Raw genomic sequence first — 27,474 nt, 5'->3', positions numbered from 1 at the left:
TCTAGCAGGGTGATCAGGATCTGGGATCGACGTCTTAGTTTGTTCATGGTTGTAGTTGCTGAAGAACTCTTGCGATGTTAAAAGCTTTGTGTTCGTCAGCTGAGAGCTGCGAGAAACCCAGCAGCGCAGCAGCAAAAAAAACTGAAGTTCACCTTCACATGGACGGTCCGAAGCCTTGGAACATGATCACTCCCGAACTGTAAGGTCAAACTCTCAGAGTCATCTAATCATCTGCTGTCCTGCTTTATGGGGTGACAGTGGGCTCCTTCTGATCCCTGCTGCCATTGTCTGAAAGGTGAAGTACAGCTGGATAGATCGCAGGTTCAGGTCCAGATGGTAGTCTGACTGCATGTGTCTGTGTGTTAAATCAGAAGACGTTCTCCCGACTCTCCTCTTTCCTTTACGTTTCACAACTTTTCGCTGATTACTGCAGCCGCTGCTCCCCTGCAGGGCGTCTCACTGAGGAACGAATCCAGCACTGCAGAAAGCTCTGATAACGAGCCGAGCACAAACCAGCCCTGACACCCAAAAACCATCACGCAGGATAATTAGTGCTGCCGAGGAGGGAAGCACACGCTGCTTGATTTCACTTTATTACTGACCTCTCTGAGCAAAGAGCGGTGTGGGTCCTCCACTCGGACCACTGAGCCGCTCTACATTGATTGCATTAAGGCATTTAGTCGGAGCTGAAATGACGACGGGAGACTTATCTGGGCTCTTGTAAGCTTTTGGAAAATGTATTGTTATCACTCTGCAGGCAGAGGTAGTTTTTGTTCCAATTGTTTAATCTCTGCAGTGGTGATCTACACTTATAAATAACCAGGCACACTTCCTGAGTCCGAGGTTTTTATGTTCCAACAGAGTGGGAGTTACTGGAGGGCAGGAGGAAGATCTATATCAGCCCCTTAAATTCAAAGATTACCCACAGACCAGGAAATCAATACTTAAAACTCTGTAAATCGACTGAGGAAACATAACTGCACCAGAGATGTCAGCCAAAATTAGAAAGGCCCTGTGAAAGACAGACCTTCTCTGGGGGTTATTGGCGTCTCAGAAGGGTGAAATCAGGACAGCAGAGAAATGAACATTGAAAGTGTGCTTCAACATGAGACTCAGGAACGTGAGGAGGTCATGGATCACACCGCCACGGGACAACCAGCGCTCAGTTCTTGAGGGTTTAGGCCAATTCATGCGTGGCACTGGCTTTTGCAACTATTCTGTCCACCTCCTGTGTTCTTCACGTGTGGAACTTGTTACGTTCTCATGAAGTTCCAGTGATGACCTGTGGGGGCAGCGCTGTGCAGAATCATTCATGTGTGGCCAACAGCGTGAACAAACAAGACAACTGAACAGTTTGATGTCTTCCAGGAAACCCGGTGAACGTGTGCACGGGAACCAGCAGATGTGCGACAAAGAACCCTAAACCAGATTCTACTGGACTCAGCCTGACTCTGGGAGTCCTGCGGTCCCATTCCACATGATGACGAGGAACAGAAGGCCCTGTCTCCACTGACGCTGCCACAATCAGCTGTCGAAGAGAACAGAATTTTCTCAAGTCTTGATATGACCTGGAAAAGTACTCAAAACGATCCACTTGACAAACCAGAGACCGTGCTGGGCTCTGCAGTCTGAGAGCTCGGAGAAGGTTCAGGAGTCCTGCTATAACACACCTCCAAAGATGGCGCTTCACTGTCATTGGACAAAAACAGTAAATCAACTTTAAATCTGTGAAAACCAAACATATTTCAACACGAATGCATTGTGGTTTGGAGGTTTTGAATGTTTGTTCAGCTCAAACACAAGAAAGACAAAGAGAGCAAAGAAATACCAGGATACAGTCCGTCAACATAAAACTTTTCTGAAGAGCAAAGAATCTGATGAATAACCATTCATGAAGACCTTAATTACCATTTGATTGGTATGTTTGCGTTATGATTGTCCAAGACTAAAACCATGAATCACCGAACATCAAATCCCCTCAAAGTGGTAGAAACCTTGATGAGAAGACGACCTGGTTCCGTCAGCAGACGTGTCCTGAGGGACGCCTCCTCCGTCATTCTGGACGGGACAGACGGAAAGTAGCAGCAGAGGCTAAAAGGAGCCAGGTGGAAGAACGTCAGCAGATTTTGAGTCGCCAGAGAAGCTGAAAGGAAATGTGACGGGCGCAGCTGCAACAATTCTGGGATACGTTGGTAACCGAATGTAAGAGCTGCCAGTGTTGGGTTAAGTGTTGGGGTTATTTTTATAAAGGGTAACTCCTTTGCTGGATTATAGGACTGTTATCTAACCCAACGTCGGGGTTTTCAGGGTTATGCATCATTTTTGGATTTTTTTTTTTTTTTTTTTCCAGAGAGCAACTCACTTTTGAGTTGGAGGCTTTTTTGGTTATTAAAACGCTTTTTTTTTCTTTTTTTAACTTTTGAAAGTATATCATATAGTAATCTTAGTAACATTCATAATCACACATCTTATGTACATAAATGCATCCTTTGCCTTGTAAAGTGGTACTAAATACTTCAGAATGCTGTATGTGACGACTATGACCATACACGACAATCTTGGTGGCAAAAGGGTCCTGGGTTCAAATCCCAGCTCTGTCCTTCCCACACACTGCTGTGGGCTGCTTTCGTCTCTGTCTCTTCTCAGCGGGGCGGTGCTGGAGACTAGGGATGCAACGGTACGCGGCAAAATATTGAACCGTTCGGTCCGCTCGTCACGGGACAATACGCCCTGATGGACCGCCGCTTTTCGGTTTTGTGATTCATTTCACACAGCTGCTTTTCAGCCCGTCGTTTATGTGTATGCACCTGTCTGGACGGATAAAAAAGCCTCTCTCTCCGCGAGCTAATGTCCAACCGCCGCTGTGTTGCTCCCGCCAGAGCTGCTTAGCGCCGTTGTTCTTCTTCTTCTACACACTGCTGCCTCTCTTGGTGAAGTCCAATATTGCAGCAACAAATACGCTGTTCAACTGCAGCCGGGTCGAAGTGCAGCGATAGTTGCCAGGTCCGCTTATTATCAGCTTTTTATTTTGAAAAGTCACTTGTCAGTGTTGGCAGTCGTCAGTTGAGAGATTTTTTTGGTTTTTTTGCTTGTTCCAAAGTGCCGTTTTGGGCTTTTCTGCTCCCAAGCCCAGCTGAGACCTGAGGCATGCCCCTTTCGGTGGCTCCACACACATTCACTTTATTGCGTGTTTTACTGAACAAATCTGGCAACACGGAGTGCGCCTACAGAAGGCATGTCCAGCGAGAGCGGCAGTCGAGAGACAGAACTTTGAAGAGGCATCAGCTTGGTTTAAATCTCCGGTGTGGGTAAACTTCGGTTCATACTGCTGTATAATGTACACAAGCAGTCAGGCAACAAGAGGATATTTATTATTTGAAAATTCTACGTTCAGTATCTGTTATCATGAGAGAAGCGCCTGATATTATACAGTACACCAGTGATAATGTTATTTGTTAATCTTTATTGTGAAATGCAGTTTCTGCTGACAAGCAAAATAAAGGGATATTTTTGGGAGAAAAAAATGGATCCCTTTATGTACAAAATATTTCCCGTACCGAACTGAAACCGTGGCACAAAAACCGAGGTACGGACCGTACCGTGGGTTATCTGTACCGCTGCACCCCTACTGGAGACCCGCTCTGCCCGCCGTCCTGACCTGCCGCTTCCTGCCTCGGACTGACACCCGGTTCCCACTCCGGACTTCTAACCCTCGGATCGTCTCTGCTCCAGACACACTTCTCGAACTGCTCGCCAGGCTCTCAGCTCTCGGATTGCACCCAAACTCAAATAAACCGGCTCTGTTCACCCTAACAGAGACAAGCCGGTAAACCGGTCCAGGTTAGCCCTGCCTTCACTCATATGAAGCTGGGATTGGCTCCAGCCCCGACGCAACCGTGAAAATGACAAGTGGCGAGGAAAACCAATCATTATTAACTTTTTTGGGCGCTAAATTGTGCAACTCAACAGTTGGGTTAAGGATAACCCAAACTGTAGTTGGCAAAACTTTTGCATTCAATAATTCAACCCAAAAATTGGGTTGAAAACAAAAATAACCCAACCTATTGGATTTAAACAACTCAAAACTGGGTTTGTCTTTTTCTGGGTTAAAATTGAGTTAGAAGCCAGTGAGAGGCTTATGGAAAAGATATGGCACCGTTTACACAACCATTACAAATGCTCAGAGAGCAACTTTTTGAGAATGCTCTGACTCTGTCGCCATACACTCCACAGCCGTAGCAAATAATAGTTCTGCACACAGTCAGTAGCTGGACAGGAAGAACAACGTTCTCCTCCGAAGTGTCAAGATTCCCGGTCCAGACTCTCCTGGAACTGGCAGATTTAGAGCCGACAGTCATTGTAATAACGATCCAACATGGTTTGGCTTATTGTCTTTGTGTGTGTGTGTGTGTGTGCGTGCGTGTGTGTGTGTGTGTGTGTGTGTGTGTGTGTGTGTGTGCGTGTGCGTGTGTGTGTGTAGCTTCATTTCAAAAAGAAACAGAAGCGTGCATCCCCAGTGTTAGCAGTGTCCGACAGAGGTTAGCGGAGAGCAAACGTCCTTCAGCCACAGCTACAGATTATTTGACATAAATAGCAGCGATGTTGCTTCATGCTTAATGAAACCAACACAAATAAAAAGCAAACTTGCTCTTTGTTACAACAAAAGGTAATCCAGATTAGATGAAACCTCACCTTCTCCAATAGCCAAGATTTTCACTAAACACGCAGACTGAAGTGTTCATGAGTTCATTTACTGTGATGGATGAATCGTTCAGGACCATTGCTGCACAGTGGGACACAGCAACGCGAAAATAACAGGAATTAGAATTGAAATATAAATATGCTGTTAATTGTGCGCACTATGCTCATGGAATTGAGTTTTCTTGGGACTTATGGGACGTGTGACGCCGTGGTGGGCTGCTGCAGGGAAACACTGGAGGATCGGACTGTCACAGTCTCTGCAGTGTGTTGGGAGCTACAGAACGACTGAACGTTCTCAGATTGTCTGAATGGGAACTTTAACATTAATATTTCTCATTTACGATACTCGGTAATGCCTTATAATTAAAATCAACTACACATATCTCTATAGTTTAAAAATGGACAACATGATCCAAAAAGTCTAGATTGAATTCATATTGAATTCAAATGATGTTAGTATTTTCACCAAAATCTGAACACCTTTAGAAGTTTAACATTTATGCAGACAGAAATCCAATTTCAACCTTATGCTAAAGTCTTCAGCTGCAGAATACAGTGAAGTATTCATTCCCTCTGGAGCTGTTTCTTTTGTTTTTATTGATGTTACAAAACACAACAAAAATTCTACAGTTTCCAGCTAAATCTTCTCTTTCAGTGTTTCTGATCAACGAATCTTCTTTTGAAAAAAAGCGTAGCTTCTCAGTTTGCAGGATTTCTGCAGCTCATGCTGAAGCTCCTGCCTCTGTAGAGCAGCCGGTTATTCACTGATCCCAGCGACGTTCTGTCTGTTATACTCTTCATAAAGCAGTAATCCTCCGAAAAAAATCATGAAGAGCTCTGCCACTGTCAAAAGTTAAGTCAGGCCATGTTTTAGTTGGCCCCCGGGCCTCGGGTTTGACACCCTGCAGTAAATTAAAGAAGTTTTCTGATAGATTTAAGTTTGCACTGTAACTTAATATAAACAACCGATAATTGCTCAACTTAAATGCTGCTAAACTCTCTGGAAGCATCATTTTAAAAACAAATAATTTTTCTTTCTTTTAAGGAGAAGAGAGTTCAAACTTTTTATAATTCCATTAAAAATACAGATTTTCCCTCCAGTTTTAACAACAGATCTAAATAATAACATCTAACTTAGAAATGATATTACTTTTGAAACTTATTATTACTTCATTGGACAAGTGAACATACTTTGTGACTTCTGTTTTTTGTAGCTAACAATTTTACCTGAGGGAAAAGTTGAGCACAACAGACTAATAAATACAAAACTATGAATCTGATCAATCTTATTTAACACTGCAACACTTTTGTTACAGTAGAATAGCATATTTACGTATTTCTGAAGTTAACCATTTCTAGGGCACTTATTGAAACACTTGAACATGTCATCAGGAAGATGTGAATATTTCAAAGCCCTTTTTAATTTTCTAAATCTTTGCAAATTTCTAAAGACAGTAGAAGTAGACATATATACCCTATAAATAATGAAAAATTTGTTAAAACAAAGGGTCAAATTGACCAAAATCACTTACTTTGAAATTTTTGGCATCAAAATTTGACTGGATGAGATTAATTTTAATTTATATTAAATGTGCAAATTCCTTTCCTCATGCCTCACACCCTGAGGTTCTTCAGTCTTATAGTAAAATGTGGTTTCTGTCAAGTGTAGTGAACTAAAACCGTAATATCTCCATCTTTAGGCAGACGTTCAGTAAAAGTGATTTTTAAGAATTCTCTCAAATTGTAAACATCCAGTAAAAGCAGCACTGATCTTTGAGTTTAGCAGCTTTTCAGTCATGTATTCATTGATCAGCTCGTTTGGAAGACATGAGAAAAAATGCTGAAGTTACCAAAAAATAAATAAATTAATAAATAAATAAATTAATTAATTAATTTTAAAAAATGGGGTCATTTGTCTAATAAAGGGTTAAGACGGCTCGAACAGTTTGTCAAACATAAGGCCTGCGGACATGATTGGAGCCTCTGGTTTCTCATTTCTGGCCTCAGGATGAACATGCAAGTATAAAAACTATATACAAATTTTGATTTTTTTTTTCAGACGATATTGAAGGTTTCTTCAAAACAAATTTGAACTTTCTTCAGGATCTAATTGAAGCAAATCAAAGGAAAACGGTGAGGAGTCTCTGGTATTTAAAGATTATTATGTAATGGTTTCACTCTTTTGGCACACTGCGCACAGAACTCACTGAGCTGCTTTAAAACGCGTTTCCGCCGTTTAAACAAGTCAATAAATAAATGAATGAAAAATAAATAAGGATCATGTCAATGATTGAAGACAGTAAAATAGATATAATTCCTCTTCATGTGTCAGAAACAGGGCAGGCTGGTCTGGACCAACAGTTCACTGCTGCCAGTGGCGCAGAATGTGCGCAATAACGCACAATTGCGCACAAATTTATTTCCCTCTAGAAAATAAACTCGGACTCTTTAGGGCTTTTTTCACACAATATTTTACCCCCTAAGGTCTCCTCACACACACTCAAGCAGTGTCTGTCACACACACACACGCGCGCGCGCGCGGCCGGGCGGGAGCCGTACCTTCTCTGAGGAGCTGGTCGTGGAGCAGCAGGAGCAGCAGGAGGCAGCCTGCGGAGGCGGTCAGAGCCCAGGCCAGCCGGAGGAGCTGCATCAGGCTGACGGACTGGAACAAGTCCCGAAGTGCGATCGATCCGGTCCGTGGAGCCTCCTCACGGCGCCGCGTCCGTCCCGGTCCGAGCCGGGGCAGGACGGAGGCGGGAGGCACCGGCCATCTCCGGGGCACGCGCGCGCCAAGAGACTAATCCAAAGAGAAGGGCGCTTTATTCTGGAAGAACCAGAGGAGTCTGGTTTATTCTGAAGCCGTGGAGGCTCTCCGCCTCCTCCTCCTCCTCCTCCTCCTCCTCACGGTGCGCAGCGGCGGCCGGTCTCGGCTGCGGATGCGGGTGGTCTCCTCCTCCTCCTCCGCAGCGCCTTCATCAGCAAACTGCTCACAGGAAGAAGTTTCGCAGCTTCTGCGTCTCCAAACTTACAGCTCAGTGCGCGTCGCGTCCTCCAGCCGCCCGTCAGTGTAAAATCCCGCCTGAGGAGCCCGGGACGCCTGGAGGAGCTGCTGCGGGCATGGTGCGCCTCTCCGCCCGCCGCTGGGTCCGACTGACACCGGTGGATGCCCGGTTCTGGTGTGGAGGAGGAGGAGGAGGAGGCTCTCTCTCTCTCTCTCTCTCTCTCTCTCTCTCTCTCTCTCTCTCTCTCTCTCTCTCTCTCTCTCTCTCTCTCTCTCTCTCTCTCTCTTCAATCTGACGTCACGTGACAATAATTGTGTTAAAAATGAAATAAAAAACACACAACAGGAGCGGAAAGGAGAAAGTGAGGAGCAGGAGCAGTGAGGAGGCGCTCTGGAGGAAGACAAACTGGGAGGTGTGAATAAATAAAATAAAATTGAAAGTTCCATTTTAAAATTCTACATTTAAATTTATGTTGCAAAAAGTTTTATTTTGTGAGAAGTAGTTTTCTTCCCTCAGCTCTTCTTTCCTGCTCAACTCATCAGTCTTCCTTTCATGCATCATTAAACCCTGATCCAGTCCTTTTCATTCAAAGTCCTACTGGTCTGCAGAAAAGTGATGTTTCCTAAAACTGGTCCGTGGTTCAGAAGAGGTTATGGATCTCTGTTCAATGACGCCTGGAGAATAAAATCTGAGACCAGGTCTGGAAGCGACAGATGAGCGCTTCTCATGATGCACGGTTCAGATCTGGATGGTGGAGGATGGTGGAGGTGGGACTGTTCTCCCAGACTACCTCCTCTGTTTCCGGTGATCACAAACTGGGCTCAGTGGACGACAACTGAGACAACTGATCGGGACATCCTAAATTACAAGAGCTGAAAGTGAAGATCAGGACTGAAAAATTCAAAGCTCGATGCCTCACAAGTCTTTAGATAGATTAAAATATTGATATTTACATAGGTGCAAGTATTGGATATGCTGATACCCGATATTCCGATTCACTCCAGAGTAATGAAATCATCTCATGGATTTTTAAGACGATGTAGCAGCAAGGTGGAGATGGTTCGTATCCACAGCGTCTGTCAGTTTCTCCCATTCACTGTCATCGTGAAATGCACCGCAGTGCATACTGGGAGCAGTGCGAAGCATTTCGTTTTGCCTCAGAGCTGCTCTCATCTCATCCGCATAAAGTCGGCTGGATTCAACTTTAACAGAGCTCCGACGCGGCGCAGCACTTTGGTAAAATCTAAACTAGCTGCCAAAAAAGGAGAGATTTAACAACTCAACAGCTGATTTCTCTCCTCAAAAGTTTTCAGAAAACTCAGAAAGTTTTCAGCTTCACTGAACTTTTTAGTCCTAAAAGAGAAAGACTGTGATAAACTCAGTCTAAACTTCAGGAGGGTCTTTCTCCTGGAGTCCCTGTTGGGTTGAAAACATTCATTTTACTGAAGTCTGTAACCCAGAACCTCTGTCGGCGGCTTATATCGGTACTGTGTTTTTTCGCTTCGGAAAAGTCTTGTGTTTGTACAGCCACATCTGAAAAATAATGTCCGTTTACACAGAACCAACAGGAAAATTGAAAGCGGTATTGTTTCCATGTTGGGCCACTAGCTGGTGCTGTTGGTTGTTTTTGTAATGAAACCACTATGAACAATGGGAGAACATGGACACTGGTCTGGACAGAACGCCAAGTTGGATTGTTATTATGGTAACACTAGACCAGGAGGATCTGGGCTGTGTTTTAGAAAACTTGTGTTTTCATCCATCTCCATGGAGACAGGAAAAGTCAAAGTGTTTTCAAAAAGTTGCCTTTTTTGCGGAAAAAAGGCAACGAAAACCCAACAAAAGGTTTCTGTTTTTACTGTAAAGCATTGTGAAAAAAAAACACGTCAACACTTCAGATCTAAGAGAGGATGCTCTAAGAAAAGAACATCTAGTTTTCAATACTGTAAATCCCAATAATCAATAATATTTAGGAGAAAACTGAAAAACCTGTGTAGAAAGTTCCGGAGCAGCGTTGTTTCTCTTGTGGATCTCTGTCAGCTTTACATCTCCTCCCTGCATGTTGCTGTAAACAGCCTCCTGCAGCCTCCACTACATGAATTATTGCACCACAGTAGCAGCCAACAACTATTTTTATGTTTTCCTTGAACTCGGACGCTAATGCGATCCGGCTCTGCAATCTGCCGCTCTTTACATCCTGCTCTTAATCACAGAGATATAAATTATTCACAATCACCATAGAAACCGAAGCCAGACGCTCCGGTGATACAGAAACGCCCTTAAATCATGTTTTCACACACTGCTAGGAAGGGAGTATGAACAATTCTTCTCAGGCTCATTTACATGGAGGTTTGTTAATTTAGGAAACTCTGCTGCTGTTCCAGCTTTTATTCCTGACACTGTTTGGATTTGAGGATACATTTTACTTGCTGTTCACCCGTATGCAGAGCTGCAGTAATGAGATGCAAATACCAGGAGGAGACTTTCTGCAGAACCAGAGGAGACCATGATAACAGTCCAACTTGGTCTCCAGAATGTCTCTGTTCCTCCACTGCGCCCACTAGTGGTCCAACAGGAACACTACATCATTTTCAGCGTTTCTTCTGTTTCTGTGAAAATGGAATGAAAACTTTTCAATCTGTTTTCGCTTGAATCATTCTGTATTCTGGAGCAGACCTGTATGAAGTGTCCACTGGCCTTTGTGTGATCGGGCTTCCTGTGTTTGGATTTGTCGATCGCACTGAGATAAATGATCGTTTTAACTTATCGCCTGAATCACCTGAGTTGAACTCAGGGATTTCAGATTCATCCAGCAGGTTTTGTTCTGAACACGAGGCGTTCAGGGCCTGCCCTGTCTGTCTGCTGGGTGGAGATCGCTCTCCGCTGTGTTTACCTGCACTCTGACTCCTGACAGCTCGCTGTCTCTCCGACAAACAGTCATCAGGATGGAGGGCGACACCTGTCCGCCTCCTCACCTGTCAGTCAGCCTGCTGAGTGTGTGTGAGTGTGTGTGTATGTGTTGGTTTCTATCGCTATGCAGCAGGCAGTGAGGACATTCCTCCTCTCTTCTTCAAATTTTTGAGATGTGGCGTTTTCAGATTGTCCAAACAAACATCCACATGTCATTCTTCTTAAAATGATTACAAATACTTCAAGTTCTGAAAAAAAAAATGTAATTTGACTCATCATTCTGCTGTCACACAGTGACATCTAGTGGTTGCAGAAGTTACGCAACAGTATTTTTTGATATACAAGACACAAAAAGTGTGGCTTTTAGTCTAGAAAAGTTTAAAGTCCGTGTAAAGCAAATCAGCCATTTTCTTCTAAACACCTTAAATAGGTCATAAATGTGTTTCTTTACGACATATTAAAGCCATTCTTCCATTAATGATTTAATTTTGGAGGTAGACTTCACAGACTTTTTTCAGCGCTTCTGTGTTCAGGATTTAATGGGCGTGTCAGAAATCAGGGCCACGTTACGTAACGGGGCCCTCATTAGCATAAACCCGCCCCTTAGCTGAAGCGATATAAATACATCTAGCGCATTAGCATCGGTGGTTTTCCCGCTAGCTTTCGAGTCTCGGATAGCATCTCGTACGACAGTTTGCAGCTAGCTAACCAGTCAACCAGTCAGCTAGCCAGGCACGTCACCTCCACGTCGCTCCTGCATCTTTCCTGGTGCCACAGTGTGCAGGGTAACGATGCCGTCAGCAGGAGGCTCCGGAGGTCTCCAAGCCGGCGGAGGAGCGCTGCTCGTGGGCTGGGGGGCTTGCGTGCAGCGCGGCGCGGCTGCTGGAGCTCTCCCGTTAGCTGGAGAGCTCTGGATCTCTGCTCCCGGGCGCCAGCCACGGAGAGCGGCTCCTGGAGCCCTCTCCTCAGCGAGAGGTCCCGGTTCTCCGCTCCCCGGCGGAGGTGCGTTGGCGCGAGGCTGACGCGCCCCCAGCGTTTCACAGCAGAGAGAAGTGCTTGTTTTTCCATGATTTTGAGACCATATACTTAGCAATTTTTTTATCATTCAAATTTGGCTCAGTGGTTAATGACACATGTTTTCTGCAGTGTGACAAACTCATAACACAAATTTATTTCTGCTTTACATGGACTTTAACTGATCGCATGCAAAAAGAAAATCTTCATCTACATTTAGTCCCCATTTACGCGACAACATGAAAACCGTTCTGTAGCATAAGAGTCATTTTGCGGTGAGTTGACAAGAGAGAGACGCACAGAAAAGTTTGAATTTCCAGTTCGCCAGTTGTGTCTTTCCTTTTCAGGGAGCTCTTCCTCCTCCGTCCAGAGCCTGCTCTGCTTTCACCTCCCAGCACACGACCGAGAGAGATGGGGGAGATTAATTAGTCCCTGATGAGACTCGGGTGCATCACCTCTCTCCTCCCACTCTCCCCTGCAGCTCTTCTCAGGCCACACAACCCTCCACGCTTTCGTTTCAGCAAAATTTCACATTTAGAGGATTTAAAAATAATGTCGGTTTGCATGAAAATGACAGAAAAACTGCTGAAAACAATGTATTTTTCACTTAGAGCCACTAGTGGGTGCTATTGTCTGTTTTACATGCATGCAGAGAACAATATGCTATAGGGCAGGAAGCTTTCTGCCGTTTCCATGGAGACGGAGGCTGAGTATCACATATTTATTTCATAAAATCATTCATATTTGTGACGTTGGAGAGATTTTTATATTTTTTTAATATCTTTATTATTTGGTCTTATTTCACTGACGTCCGGCCTCCAGAAGCTTCCAGTGAATCCATAGTGGAGTGATAAGAGAGCACCTGGGGACAGCGCAGCAAATCATCTTCCATCACTGTCTCTCCTCAAACACTTCAGACGGCCACGTTTGTCCTGAACGCTGGCAGATAAAACCGTCTGCCGATGATGGAGGCCTCTCTGAATGAATCCAGCTGCTCGGACGGACGGTTCGGCCTTCATCTGCACGTCCTGCTGGAAATGTCAGGCGTGCCGCCCCCCCACCCCCTCCACCCCCTCCACCCCCGCCCGGGACTCATCGGGGACGATTTCTGATGGTTCCCGATCGATTGGCTCTCCACACGGCCGTCAGTCAGCCGGACGAGGCTCCGTACGAGACGGAAGATCAACGCCATCGCTGTCAGGAAGCAGCAGAGGTCTGAGAGGGACGAAATGAAGAGTGTCCATCTGACAGGAGACCGGAGTCACACAGGCATGGACAAGACCTGCAAACACACACCGTACCACTCTGACACACCACAATACACCATATCACAGTAACACGCTGTAACACACTGTAAACACACCATAATACACTGTAAACACACCGTACCACACTGCAAACACACTAACACACTGTAACACACCGTACCACACTGCAAACACACTAACACACTGTAACACACCGTAAACACACTAACACACCGTACCACACTGCAAACACAACGTAACACACTGTTCCACACTCTAACACATCGTAAACACAACTTAACACATTGTACCACACCATGGCACACCACAAACACACCATACCCCAAACACACTGTAACACACTGTAGCACACCACAACACAATGTAACGTACTGTAACACACCACAAGCACACTTTAAACACTCTGAATACATCCTGTAACACAGAGTAACACACCCAAAAACACACAGTAACACATTGTAAACACACTGTAACACACTGTAATGTAGTGTAACACACCATAACACATTGTAACACACTGTAAACACACTGTAACACAACCTAACACATCATAAAAGTGTTAATGCACCGTAACACACACCATGAACACAGTGTTTACAGAGGGGAATCAAAACAAGATACATCATTACAGACTGTGCTTCCTAGGGGAAACAAAGTTAGGACGAGGAACCTAAAAAACAAAATACAAATACAGCAATGACATAAGACAGTTGCTTCAGTTCAGCAGATCAGCCTTCGCAGCTTCTCTCAGCGCGCCAGGTCATCACCACTGCTCATCAGCAGGAGGGAGGGGGAGGCAAAGCGTCGTAGGTGCAGCGTGTCCCTCCGCACTCAGTTGGTAGACGGTAGTTGCTGTGGAGACTACCTGGACGGAAGCAGTCCAGAGGTGAGTCGGGTTGCGTTGGGAGAGAGAGAGGGACGGTAAGATAAGCAATCCTTGGTTCTCAGGTCTGCTGCAGCTCGTACTCTGTGAGATCCCGATACAAAGTGGAGAGTATAAAGTCGCGTTCACACCGAGAAATCGCGACAACGGAAGAAGTTGAACGCCTCTGTGGTGGGGAGGTAGGACTTCAGGCCTTTTACTGTGTTAGCTTAGCATCATGGCTGACCCTGTTGAGCGAGTAGTATATACTTAATAAAGCCAGACAACGACGCCGTCGGCGGACAGTACGCCGTGCCTGGGTGCACGAAATTTTCCACAGACGGTCGGAGTTTGGTGAGTTTCACCGTTCGCTCCAGGAGCTGCGCCAGTGTCGTTTTCAGCGGTCCCCGCCCCCTGACCTACGTCACCATAGACACGCTCTCTGATTGGTTTTCTGCAAAATCGCGACGCGTCAAAAGTTCAGATTTCCCAACTTCAGCGTCGGCTACAAAATCGCGCCGCCAACACGAGAATACCTCGACACACCGCGAAAACGCGTCTGACGGGTCGCGACAACGCGCCGCGTCCGACGCATCGCCATTGTTTTTAATTTCATTTGGTCGCAAAAACGCGGAAATCATTTGGCGGTGTGAACGCAGCTTAACACAACATCAACGTCTTCCTGCAGGTTCACCAGAGAGGCTGTGCAAAGGTGTTTCAAGGCAATGCAACGCCCTCACACACCGTTTGTGTCAGACTTCATGGCATTTAATCAATACGCGTATCGGAATCAAAAAAGTCGGATCGACTAATATTCAGTGAACACTCCCTGTCTGTCAGACAAACACGGTCGGATGGAAACAACCACTGGAGCTGAAATCCTGAGAATGTCCAACCTGATCATGAAGCGTTTGACCTGAAACACTCAGAGGACGAACTCCTTCTCCTTCTGCCAAACAAACTCTGAGATATCTTTCTCTTTTTTTTTGTGCATTCCAACCGTCTCTCCAAGAACAATATGTAAACACCATTAAAAACCCACCGGGCGTCTTGTGTTTTTATTTTATGGAAATCAGCTTCATGTGTGTTTCTCCATTAAAACACCTCCAGACTGCATTCTGGTGATTTTCGGGACAGCGTGAGAGAAGCAGAGGAGGTAATTCAGCCAGCATGAAACGAATGCAAATTCCACAACACACACACACACACTCACACACACACAGAGCTTTGATGGGGACTCGCCGTCTCTAACTCAGAGCCGACCGGCGCCTCTTTGTGTTTTCAGTTTCAGGCTGTTGTTTGGTTCCTGCTGGAGTCGAATGAAGCCGCAGACTCAGTGGAATGAACGAACCCGGTTTGTTCAACGATGAGCAGGAAGATGGAAACACTGCGGATCAGACTGAGACGTTTCCTCTGTCACACTGAGTGAAAATCAAGACATCACAGCAAAACACACAGGTTGCAGCACAAGGTGATCCTGAGACTCTGCTTCAGTGAAGCCACACTCGGTTATTTTGACCTATTTATCACTGCTATGGGGACATTATTGTAGCTAAACTATTAATCAGGATGTATTTGTTTTCCTCTCCTGCTGCTTGATTTGCAAACGTACCTTTGTGTGCTGGAGACACACTTTAAGGTAAACACTGGGACTTGGTTAAATGCTGACTCACAGATTTTTAAAACACAAACATGTTTGACCGCTTAAAATCAAGAGAGCTTCACGGCCCTCCATCAGTCATGATCAGTGCTGTAGATCAAGACCTTTGACCCCCATCTGCTCCACAGAACCAGGACTGGTCAACGCTGAGAAAAGAAAAAGGAATTTTCCTCAGGCGATTAGTGAAGTTTGGTTCTCCAATATAAACGTACAGTTTGGTTGCAGTATATAGAATATAGGTCTTGAATTCACATTAACATTACTGAGTGTGTTTTGTTGTTTCTTTAATAATCCGGGTATACTGTTCATTTCCACTGTTGGTATACTTGTATACAAGTCTGTATATGCTATCAGTTACCAATGGTAACGCCACCTTCTTTCAAATTTTTCGTTATGTAGATCCAAATCAATGAGTTATTAGTTTCCATGTGTATATACAACTACGGAAGTGAGAATTTTTTTTTTTTTTTTTCTGACTATATTATGTTAAGGATAATTGGGGGTGGGATTAAATAAGTTTTCTTCTTCCCACTCCCTTTCAGGCATAATGAAATCTTCTGTTATTCAGTTATTTGTTACATTGTTTATTGTTTTTGTTAATTTCTTTCCTTTCCTTTACCCTGTGCATTACTGTACAGCAATTGCCTGAAATGAACAAAATAAATGAAAAAAAATGAAATGAATGAAAAAAATGAAAAAAAATGAATGAGTTCTTTGAGTTTCGTTTAATGCTTTCTTCTCTGTGTCCCTGACCTGGGGTTTCTTTAAGATACTCTCTAAATCACGATACATCAGACTGTTTGACTCCCCAGCTTCTCAGTATCACGTCCGCTGTACATGTCGACTCGATACATCCAGCCTGATATATTCAGCTCCGAAAGTGGTGTTAAGAAATCTCTGAGCTGATAATTAAAGAGCATGGCATAAAAATGAGGCGAAGCTGTGAAATATGAATATCTGACAGCAGCAGGCTGATTACACACAGCGGCAATAAAATGTTAAGTATCGGTGATTAAACGTGACAGCAGAGCGACGCGGTTTATCGCCGTGTGAGTCGGTGAATCACAGTGAAACCCGCACACTGATCAGCCGCACACACCGAAGAAATCATCTGCACAACTACTGACTTCCGCTCCTGCGGCTTGGAGACCCCAACGCATCAGCGAGTCGCACAAAAACAGGACAAACGCGAAGACAAGGTGACCGGAAACATTGACACTGTGGTGAAAAGCCAGAGCCAGGGGAAACATCCAGACGGCTCAGAGCAAGAATATGACTGCAATTCTGAAGACATACAACAACCAAGACAAAAAATATCCACACAACATACAGAAGCAAACATTGGCACAAAAATACACAAGCTGACACAACACAATACAAAACAACAACAACAACAAATATGTGATAAACAACTAAAAAAAAACACAAAACAACGATAAAGAAAACAAAAAGATGAAAGAACTAAACAAACATGCAAAACAACAGTGACACATAAAGACACACAAACACTAATTAGACACAAAACAAAAATATAGACAAAACAGCAACAAAATAGACACAACATCACAAGTACAAAAAAATCAACAATATATAAACAACAAAAGCACATCAGAACAATACAGACAAAACAACAACAAAATAGACATAAAATTTCGACAAGAACAAACAAAACAACATAACACGAAAAAACAGTAACAAAGACACACATAGCAACAACACACAAACAAAAGAATGAAAACAGAAAGTTTTCATGAGTCAGTGAATAAAGACGTGACCAGTCACACGCCGGTCAAATCATCTGAACGGCTCTTTATTTCTGCTCCGGTACCTGAACACCAGATGACTGGAAAAACTGCGTGCAATGTGAAGAAAAAACATCTGGAACATCTGGATCAACTCCATAAATCAACAACCCAGATGTTTCCAGTGTGTGTTCACATAAAAGGGGCGGAGTTAGCAGCGTCTGACCAATCACCAACCTGCGGAGCAGCTTGCTACACCATGGAGACGATTATTCTCCAAACGTCTGAAGAATTCAAACACATCTTCAGGACAAAAGCAACACTGTTGCTGCAACAAGCAACAACCTGCACTAGCGGTTCAGGTTCAGGTTACCGTGGCGATTCACCCGGAGAGAAGTGAACCAACATCACAGGATGGAAAATCCAGGGTTCGCCCTGGAGAAGCCTCCATTAGAGAACCTGACTACAGGCCCCAGGAGCATTTTGGGTCAAATCGTCGATGGCCTCCAAAAATAATTGGCGCCTTTCACTCGAGAAACAGGATCTCCTGGTAATCACAGCGGGGCGCAACCAAACCCATGAAGCTTCACTGTGACAGACTCTGAAAACAGCCTCCTCACATTCTCAATGTCAGTCTGGGAACTTTCACCAAGACTCAGCCGCTCTCACAGAAGTGCTGAAATGTTTCAGCCAGTCCACCGAAACACGCCGCTGCAGGGTTTGGCTGGAGCCGCGGGAGGCTGCAGACAGCTGGCCGAGCGCCACAGTCCAGGACTTCGCTCCCAGCGTTCCTGCTCAGATGGATGAGGAGTCGCAAAAAGTGCTGAATGCAAATGAGAGCAGCAGTAAACACAGAGTCGAGCGAGCTCCACACAGCCTCCCTGTTGTTCCTGAAACATTCCACAACGTCCGGAAAAACGATCTTTTTCCCTCATGAGACGAGATGGTTCAAGGGGAAAACACTCAGGTTTTTTTGTTTTTTTTTTGTATCAGAAAGGTTTCACACTGACCCAGGAATGGCAGCGACACTGACACTGATGTAGTTACAATGAAAGGCCACGAGTTGGCGCCATCAGGTGTTTATGTAATGAAATCACACAGAGATCAGAGACATTTACACTGGAGAAAACGGATATTCATACGGACAGAACACCAAGTTGGATTATTATTATGATGACGGTCAACTCTAGAACCACCAAGTCCAGGAGAATCTGGACTGGAACCAGGACCAGGTGACTAGGTAGACCCGCTGTCCGGGGTGCTGAACTCCTCTTGGCATCACATGACGTGCTCACTGTGGCGCTGAACTCTGATGTCCCGTGTTTTGTCTTGCTTGTGAATGTTGGGACGGAGGTGTGTTTGGGACGGAGGTGTGTTTGGGACGGAGGTGTGTTTGGGACGGAGGTGTGTTTGGGACAGGGCCGTCCAGCTGTGTGCTGAAGGTGTAACAACCAGTAAAGTTCCAGAGTGGCTCTCAATTGAAACTTCTTCCTCCTGCGACCTCTCAGCCCGTGTCCCGGCGTCGTGTTTGCAGAGAAACTTTACGGAGCGTTAAACGATTCATTTCCTCATGCGCCTGAAGTTAAAATGAGCAATGGATTTTTGAACAAAGCGTCCTAAAAACAAGATGAGAGGACTCGCGTTGTGGATATTACAGCTGTAAAATGTTCCCAGGTTCAGAGATAGAGAGAGAGGAATATGTTTTAATGCTCCATAAAATGAGGAGGCTGCGGTGAAGGAAAGAGGCCTCGGGTCAACACTGAGCACATTTCATCTAAATTCAATCTGAAATTTACATTCAGGCTCGCTGTCGTTGGTATGCAGAGCGGAGAGCTTCTCAAGGCAACACATCTAATATCAATAACACGCCCGTTCTTCCCCTCCCCTGTCTTTTCTCATGCAGCCGTTGTCTGCAGAGGTGCATCAAGAACAAGAAGCATAATGAGGAAGAAAGTGAATGAAACGGACACAACAACATTAAATGACCTCAAAGATCAAATCTCAAATGATCATTGACATTGAATTAATGTAAAAGGTCCAAAAGTACCAAAAAGAGGAAGAAAATGACCAAAACCTGGACACGAAAACACAGAAACGAGCCCAAGAACACAGAAAATGAGCATAAAGAGACAAAAACAACCAGACAGAGAAAGAAAATGATGACAAAGGAACAGGAACTGACCAGAGACACACAGTGAACAGAGACAGAGGCTGTGCAGACAGACACAAAAGGAGTATTAAGTAACACAAAATATCCACAAAGAGACACAAAAAGAACATGAAGTTGTCACACACTAAAACAAAGACGGCAATGACAAAATTCTCCTTAAGATGCAGAAGAAAGATCACAAAATGACTTGAATCAGCCTCTGAAAGAGTTATAAAAAGGCTATGGACACGTTTGTGAAGACTTTATAACCAATAGATCATCAAGAAATTAACATTTTTAAATTGAGTTCTTTTGATTCAAGCTTCTTCTGACAACTTTCAGATCCTCAAGTCCTGTTTAAGACCCAAAAATCTAACTTTTACCGACTTTTGTTGCCTGATTTGAAACTTTTAAAGAGACAATAAACTGAAAATTAAATCATATTTTAGGCAAAAAGATAAAATTGGTTGAAGGAGTTACCCTTAAATTAAAGATTAAATTTTGATGTAGTTCTTTTAAAGCAGTTAACTTTCCTTTTAAATATTTCAAAGATCATATTGTCTTTTACTGCACTTTCAATAAAGCTGTTCAACAGTTTGCTTTCTAATGAAATTCAAGCCTCAAGTGTTCTAATGTGAGACGATTAAATTCAAACACCTCTAGAAAAAGAAATAAGCAGACAGAGATCATGAACATCGTTTTTATTTATTTCAAATAGATAACAATTCTATATAATTTCTTTGTTATAAACTTTTAACAGCACAATAAAAGTCGAATTAAATTCAGAAAAACTTCAGTGTTTCCAAACTCAAGAAGCTGAATGTTTCCGACGGGTTCACGTCAGGTGACTTCAGGTAGCAGGAAGCCCCTCCCTCCCTCCTCGCTAACTCCGCCCCCCTGTTACATAACACCAGCATTATTCAGCTGGTGTCTCTGAAGGCTGCAGAGGATTTATGGTCGGGCTTTAAAGTCAGAGGTAGAGCAGCACATTAGGCAGATCACAGCGGCCTGTGTGGAATTATTATGCTCACTTTACTGAGCGGGAGGACGATTAATTGGAGGAAACACAGAGGTGATGCATCACCGGGGCACACACACACACACACACACACACACACACACACACACACACACACACACACACACACACACACACAGAACACCAGCAGTGTAACAGGGAGGATTCTGTACTTGGCGGCTGCTCTTCATAATAAAATGCTGACGTGGAGTTGCAGAGCTGCTGCCTCTCTGAGCTTCAGCTGTCGCTGTAACAGCTTCTGCTTCACTCAAAGCTCCTCAACACACTCGTTTCTTCCAAAAAAACAAAATCGACAGAAGACATAAAATGTCATTATTATGCTTATGATGCAAATAGAATCATTGTATATTTCTGAACTCTCGTTTCTGTTATTACATTGTAATTCAGCTATGGCTGGTTTCCGTTTGTTTAAGTGTAAATAAAATACAATTCTATTGTTGTTTGTCTATTTTTAGTTTGTGGTTTTGTGCTGTTGCAGTGAAACCTACCTCTCACGATCCACTGAGGCGACCAACCGAAGGACGGCCGCCATCGCTTCATACGGAGTAAAAATCCATTTCCTGTCATCCCGTCTCCCCTGCAGAGCTCCTGCAGCTCGGCTGAGGCAGGGACGGAGCTCTAATGAGGCGGGTCCAGGTCTGAGTGAAGACAGCGGTCTGACAGAGCTCCGTGGCTCTGAGTGTTCCCGTCTCCTCACTTTAATCCAATCAGCCGCAGCGCCATATTCCTGCAGCCAAGCAGGAGCTCATTACACAAATTAATTCCACAGGAAGGTAACAAATGAGTCTTTATTTTATAATTTTTAATTTCAAAGTTGAGTAGAGCACTACGGCAAACACGGAAGATTAAAAACTCTGTGGTGAAACTGAATTAAAACTTTGGAAGGAGCTGGATGAGATGACGCCACCTGTTGAAGACGAACATGCAAAAACTCCAGGAGGAGTGAATAATCACCTCGGAGGGGGCAGTTCAGGCAGCTTCACTTCAGGATTGCAGCTTTCGTTCATCCAGGCAGACAGTTGATCAGAGTCCTCCAGGTTCTTCTTCTTCTCTCATATGAAACTAAAGCTCCTGCTGAAATGTTGAGATTTGTATCAAGAATGAAACTTTTCTAGGAACTATTTCTGTGATGCAGATTTCCAGAACAAATGTACCAAAGTTCTTCATGTAGACGAAAAGTCATTCAGTGAGTCTAACCTTTAGATGTTCAGTCAACACAGCTCGATTCATCCATGAAGGTTCAACCATTTGGTAAATTTGACCACAGTGACTTCTAGAAACTGACTGGAAAGTTGTCTTCATGAAAGATGTTTGATCCAGAGGATTCGCTGCTGTGTTTCAATTTATTTCTCTGATGAAAGATTCATAAAACCCCGTCTTGTTCAGAAAAACCAAGAGAAACAAAAGAGTCAGATTTAGGTGCTTCTGACTTCTGATCTTCTGGAGATTGATACAACAACTACGTCAAGAGGCATAAACCAGGAATAAAACCGAGCTTGAAAGCAGCTCTGGATTTCACTGAGCTGGAGCCACTGAGAGGAACGTGGTTCAGACAAACGTTTCCTCTCAGACGGTTCAGATTTCTGCTGTAATAAGACACCAGGATAAATGTCAGCGTAGATTAACCGCCCGGCTTCCAGATGTTGACTGGGTGCCTGCTAAACTAAACTCAACTAAACTAAACCAAACTAAATTAAATTAAACTAAACTAAACTATACTAAACTAAACCAAACTAAATTAAACTAAACTAAACTATCTAAACTATACTAACTAAATATTAGTTTAAATACTAAACTATCCACAAAGCTGCCCTAGGAGCTAGAATGCTGTGGGAAGTACGGTGCACTGAGCCCTGTCCTCTAATGTCTGAATGTTATTCCCTTTAGTCCGTTCATTGCTTTTCACCTGCTGTCCCCCCCTTCGAGGGGGAGTCTTCTCCAGTTTCAGTTGCTGACTCCATTATTAAAAGGGCCTACGAACAAGCTCCGTCCGGACCGGGAGGACACTCCTGTCGGTCCTGCCCGTGGACTGGCTTCAGTTCTACCTCTGGGATCCGTGTTTCCTGTGCTGGACCGTCCAATGGACTGTCCTCAACATAGTCCTAGGCTTTACTTCTTATTGTCTCATGCTAGCTGTTGCCAAAGCTGTCCGTCCCTGGGAGAGGGATCCCTCCATACTGTGGTTCTCCCCAAGATTTCTTCTTTTCCCACTGGGTTTTTGGAGTTTTTTCTTGCCAGATGTGAGGGTCGAAGGCGGTGGTTGCTTCGTTTTGTCTCGTTACTGTGAATTTGACATATTAACATTATGCTTATTCACTGTTTTTATTTTTACCAACCAATGTAACATCTTGAAGCCCTCTGAGGCAGCTGTTGTTGTGATACTGGGCTATACAAAAATAAATTGATTGATTGATTGATTGGAGGAGTGTAACTCGGTGGGAGGGAGGAAAAACCTCCTCCAGCAGCAGGAGGAGCAGCGGCCATTCAACATGTGGAAATATCAACCAGAAGTTTCTGGGCTGATTCCGAGCAGCAAAATATTTCAACACTGAAACAAAGAGACGATTTTCACCCACTAACGCAACACACTGGACAGCAGTGCTGCAGTCAGTACAGTGAAACAACAGGACGTCGCTTCAGAAATGCTGGACTGCTTGTTTTTCAGATCGTTGCTGGTTGTGCACTGCTTTTGAGGTGTTTTGGGTCTTTTTGAGTTTTTTTGTTCCAGTACTTTGACTCTGAGCAACACAGAACAGCTGTCAGTTGAAACTTAAAGATTTCCAGGTTTCCTTTCATATAGTGTCATTGTGGTTGTTTGATCTTTCAAAACCTCCATGTTTTACTTTGGAAACTCATAAGTAGTGAGTTTGTTTTGTCCTTTTATGAAAGTTCAAGTTGAATCTGTGTGCAGCTTCCTGAGCTGGACTGAAGGTCACGCTCACATCCAGACCTGCAATCCGCCCTGCGATGAGCTGCAGGCCTGATTAACGTGTCAGCCGTGTGTCTCCTTTCTTCGTCTGCAAATTAATCATCAGGAGGATTTTCATTTTCAAGGTTACAACAATAAACATCCTCATCTAAACTTTAGGTGTCAAACTTAGTGAGTTCAGGGGTCACGCACAGCCCACATGGATCTCAGATTAGTTCTAATTTTTAGAAAAACAAGTCTAAATCCATGAACAACATGAAAACTACACAGGGAGGAGAGAGGAGTGTTGTTAGAGAGAGATGAGCTCGAATGGTTTTCTCTGAGCATGACTTCCCTCTCAATCAGATTACAGACATGTGAAAAATGTTTCGTCTCAAAAATAGAGTGAAAGTACATTAATGAGCAGAGATTAGAATCACATCTGCTGCACAGGACTTAAATAGCTCCTCTGTTTAATAAGCCCACCACAGCCATCGGCGACATAAAGCACATGGATGAGTCCCAACATTCAGTCATAAAGACGTATAAAATGCTAATGTTCTCATAATCTGCCAGAGTTTATGGACTTCAGCCATGAATAAACCAGACTGAACCTTTATTTGCTTTGATAATTAGTTTTAATATTCTTCTCCCAGCTTCACCAGAGTCCCCGGGGGGGGGGTTTCTCAGTAGAGTTCCTGTTTGTTTTTCCTGGAGTTCACCTTTCCTCCGTCCTGCAGGTCTTCATGTCGCCGTCCGGTTTGTTTGACTGAAGTCTGAACAAAAGGATGTGCAGGCTCATGTCCTTCTGTTGAATCAGTCTTTGCTTTAACCCTCAGTTTTATCTGAAGCATTTCATGGTTACTAGTCCAAGGATTCTGATTTCGGCAAGTCGTCTCTTCCACGAGTTTCTCAAGAGTCTCTTCCCTGATTTTCCTGGACAGGGCGTCGAGGCCAGGAGGGCATCGTGTGGGAGGGAGGTAAAACATCCTGTCGCATTTTCCATTTGTCATTTTAAAGAAAGGATCGGATGAAGGGAACGTTGCCCTGCTGTCATGGAAGGAGACGGTCCACACTGCGAAAGCCGTTCTGTCACGTCACAAAGCTTCAGCCTGAAGCTGCTGTCTCACCAAGGTGTTATGAAACCGTCAGGTACAAATATCTTTCTTTTCGTTGCTCTTCCACTGTGTCGAATCTTTGCAACAACCTCAGACCTCACATTAGATATTTGAGTTTTACTCAATTTTTTTCTTAGAAAGCCCTTAGAATTTTCAAAAGAAAAATGTTTCAGAGAAGGTTGTTTTGGATTCAGTTGTTACAGTACTGACAAAGTCAAAAATGGAAGAAAATTATGATTTTGATTCATTATCAGTGAAAACTTAACTCTGTGATCTACAAAACTTCCACTTTAGTTTGGTTACTTCCTGTGTGTGCGACATTTACAAATCCTGAGATGCACTTTTGTGCGTCGCTGCAGGAAGCCTGCAGTCTTGCAGATGCTCCGACTCAATCGTCCACCCATCCAGCTTCTAACCATCAGATTTACTGAAATAATTACTCTTTCCCTTGTCCCTGTTCCTCCCACGTTGAGCGTCATGTAGCAAATGCTCCCGGAGTGTTTCCCGCCCACTGACAGGCGCCACCACGGCGAAACGCAGCGTTTTACTGACCTGAGTTAGAATGTGATGGTTGAACGGACGACATTTCACACTTGTGTTGTGTTGATCGGTTATTGGTGTAATCACTGAACTTCCAGCAGAGTCGTCAAACCGAATCTCCACGTCGGTTCGAACAGGATTCACACGACTGACTCCAGTCAGTGTTTTTATAGACGCGGTTTGGTTGACTACGTTTCAGGCTGTGAGCTGAATGTCGTCAATGACATGAAGCTGATGACTGTGAGGCCATCTGCATACAACACACACACACACACACACACACACACACACACACACACACACACACACACACACACACAAATGTTAAATATACAACAGCAGTATTCATAACTGAGCATGTTTCTCACATTTGAGAGTGTTTTCTATTAAGTGAATCAGATGTGATCCGTCAGACGCTCCGGTGTCTCATCAGTCTGAAGGTCTGACCGCAGCTGAACCGCCGCTCATGTTAACCAGCAGGAGCTCCATGAATCCATCAGCGCCGCTGACGGATGGCTCCTCCGCCGCTGCCTCCTGGAGCTGGAAACATCGGCTCCCAGCAGTCAGATAACAGGCGCCGTCGTCACGGCGGCGGCGGCAGAAATAGCTGAGCCATTATCCCGCTGTGTGTTATCAGGGACGGATGAGGAGGCAGGATATCAGCTCCTAATCTCCCCTCGCCAGCGACTGTCGCTCACGCTGCAGCCGCTGCAGCAGCAGAACGGCGCTCCAGGAAAATGGATTCTGTGCTCTCGCTGCCAAAACACTGACGCTCCCTCTTTGGCTCGTCCTGAACGGAACTTCAGAGACAAATGGAGCACTGACCGGAGAGAGGAGAGCAACTTCGTGACTCGTAACAGACAATCAGTCTAACTTGAGTCAAACAATAGCTCGGTACTTAGTGAAACCTAACCGAATCATAACTGCAGGGCTGCCAGTGGTCTGTTCTCTCTGTAGTCTCTCTCGAAGCTTGTTGTAATGTAAACCTCATTATTCCAGTCTAAACAGTCACACTGGATTACACAATGTTCAGACTTCCAAAAATCAACAGAAACTTTCAATTTGCCTAGTTGGCCATCGGAGTCCATCCCGCTGAGAGCCACCTGTCTTGTCCTGCGCTCTTAAAATAATAAGAAAACTCAGCACCATTGGCTTAATAGCTTGAGTTTGGCTGGTCAGTGGTGCTTTCACCCCCCCATAATGCACCACTGATGCCCCTGAACACAGAGCAGTGCACAAACCAGCATGCAGTGATGCACACAATAGGGTTTCTGTGGCTGGCATCAGAGCTGCATGGAGAAATAACCAACTCAGGTGAAAAAGATACGAATCGTGACAAAACTAGCAGGACCAGGAGGACATGGACCAGGAGTCATGACATGATAACTGTCCATCCACTCACCCACATGAAGACCCATTCCCTGAGGCCTTGCTGCACATGCAAAATAGCTGTATTTCCATCTTCTACAGGCTGACGAGCGCTGAGTGATCTGCAAAAGTTAGACAAGGCTGAAAATAATAAGCATAAAACTGCGGATAATCATATAGTAGAAATTAGATTTGTGCATCTAAAAGAAAAAAACCAATTGAACAATTTTGGACTTAAATTTTTGGATGTTGTTTGAGATCATGAGAAATCAGGAAATGGGTCTGCAGAGGATTCCAGAGCCTCTCAGAGCGACGACAACTAAAGATTGCTGTATTTTTTCAGACCATTCTTCCCAAGTCCTGAAATTGTAAAACAGACAGTTTGTAAGACATCGAGCACAGGTCCATTAAAAAACCAGCAATCCCACCGAGTTTATTTCTATAGTGACAAACACAGAACAACAGTATCAATAAGGCACTTTTACAGAGACTTCACGGAAAACCAGACTCAGAGGAGGAGACTCTCTACAGATCCAGACCTCTGAGAGACTAAGTGGAGAGTCAGAGGGACGGACACTTTTTCCTCTCAGATACAAGAAGCAACATTTCAGTTCACACTGGTTTTGTCAGAAAAATCTAAAAGGTAAAGCAAAGTTTGAAGGTTGACTGTTGGTGTTGTTGGCACACCTGGAGTCCCAGAATGTGTCTGGATAAGACTCATCGGTCTGTGAAATGTTTTGTCATCCAACGGGTTCACCTCTGCTTGAAAACTGAAGAAAAGACGAAAAGACACACACACACACACACACACACACACACACACACACACACAAAATCCTCCACAAAAGCCCAAAGTTCCTGTGAGGGAAGGAGAAAAATCCTCCAGAGGTTCATAAAAATGTCAGGGAGGAGGAGACGCAGGAGGTGACGATAACCAACAATGACACAGATGGCGGAAGGTTTCTGACCTTTGAACGCTTCACAGAACTTTAAGGAGGAGAAGCGTGAAACTCCTCGGAAAGGGTGACGTCTCCCCCGACACCCCGGAAACCTGTGAACATTTCCGAGGTTTTTGTGAGCGCTGAGCCCGAGGGGAGCTGGAACACATTAGCATAACACATGAAAATGTTTCCGCCGCCACACAGGCTGTCTCCTGTGTTCTTAAAGGTCGCTCAGCCTCACCTTTAATATGT

At 44.4% G+C, this 27,474-nt stretch overlaps 1 protein-coding gene across 1 annotated transcript in view; it reads right to left on the bottom strand.

Moving 5' to 3' along the window:
- Positions 1–7,362, bottom strand: part of LOC115391977 (chemokine-like protein TAFA-5) — a 43,022-nt gene extending 35,660 nt beyond the window's left edge. Inside the window, exon 1 of the mRNA XM_030096421.1 lies at positions 7,261–7,362. Coding sequence (XP_029952281.1) covers positions 7,261–7,351 — 91 coding nt within the window. The 5' untranslated portion in view covers positions 7,352–7,362. The remainder of the gene's footprint in view (positions 1–7,260) is intronic.
- Between the last annotated feature and the right edge of the window lie 20,112 nt (positions 7,363–27,474).

The sequence above is a fragment of the Salarias fasciatus genome, chromosome 7, assembly GCF_902148845.1.
Source record: "Salarias fasciatus chromosome 7, fSalaFa1.1, whole genome shotgun sequence".
NCBI classification, from domain to species: Eukaryota; Metazoa; Chordata; class Actinopteri; order Blenniiformes; family Blenniidae; genus Salarias; species Salarias fasciatus.
The sequence above is the reverse complement of the archived record's forward strand: the minus strand, read 5'-3'. Positions and strand labels throughout refer to the sequence as shown.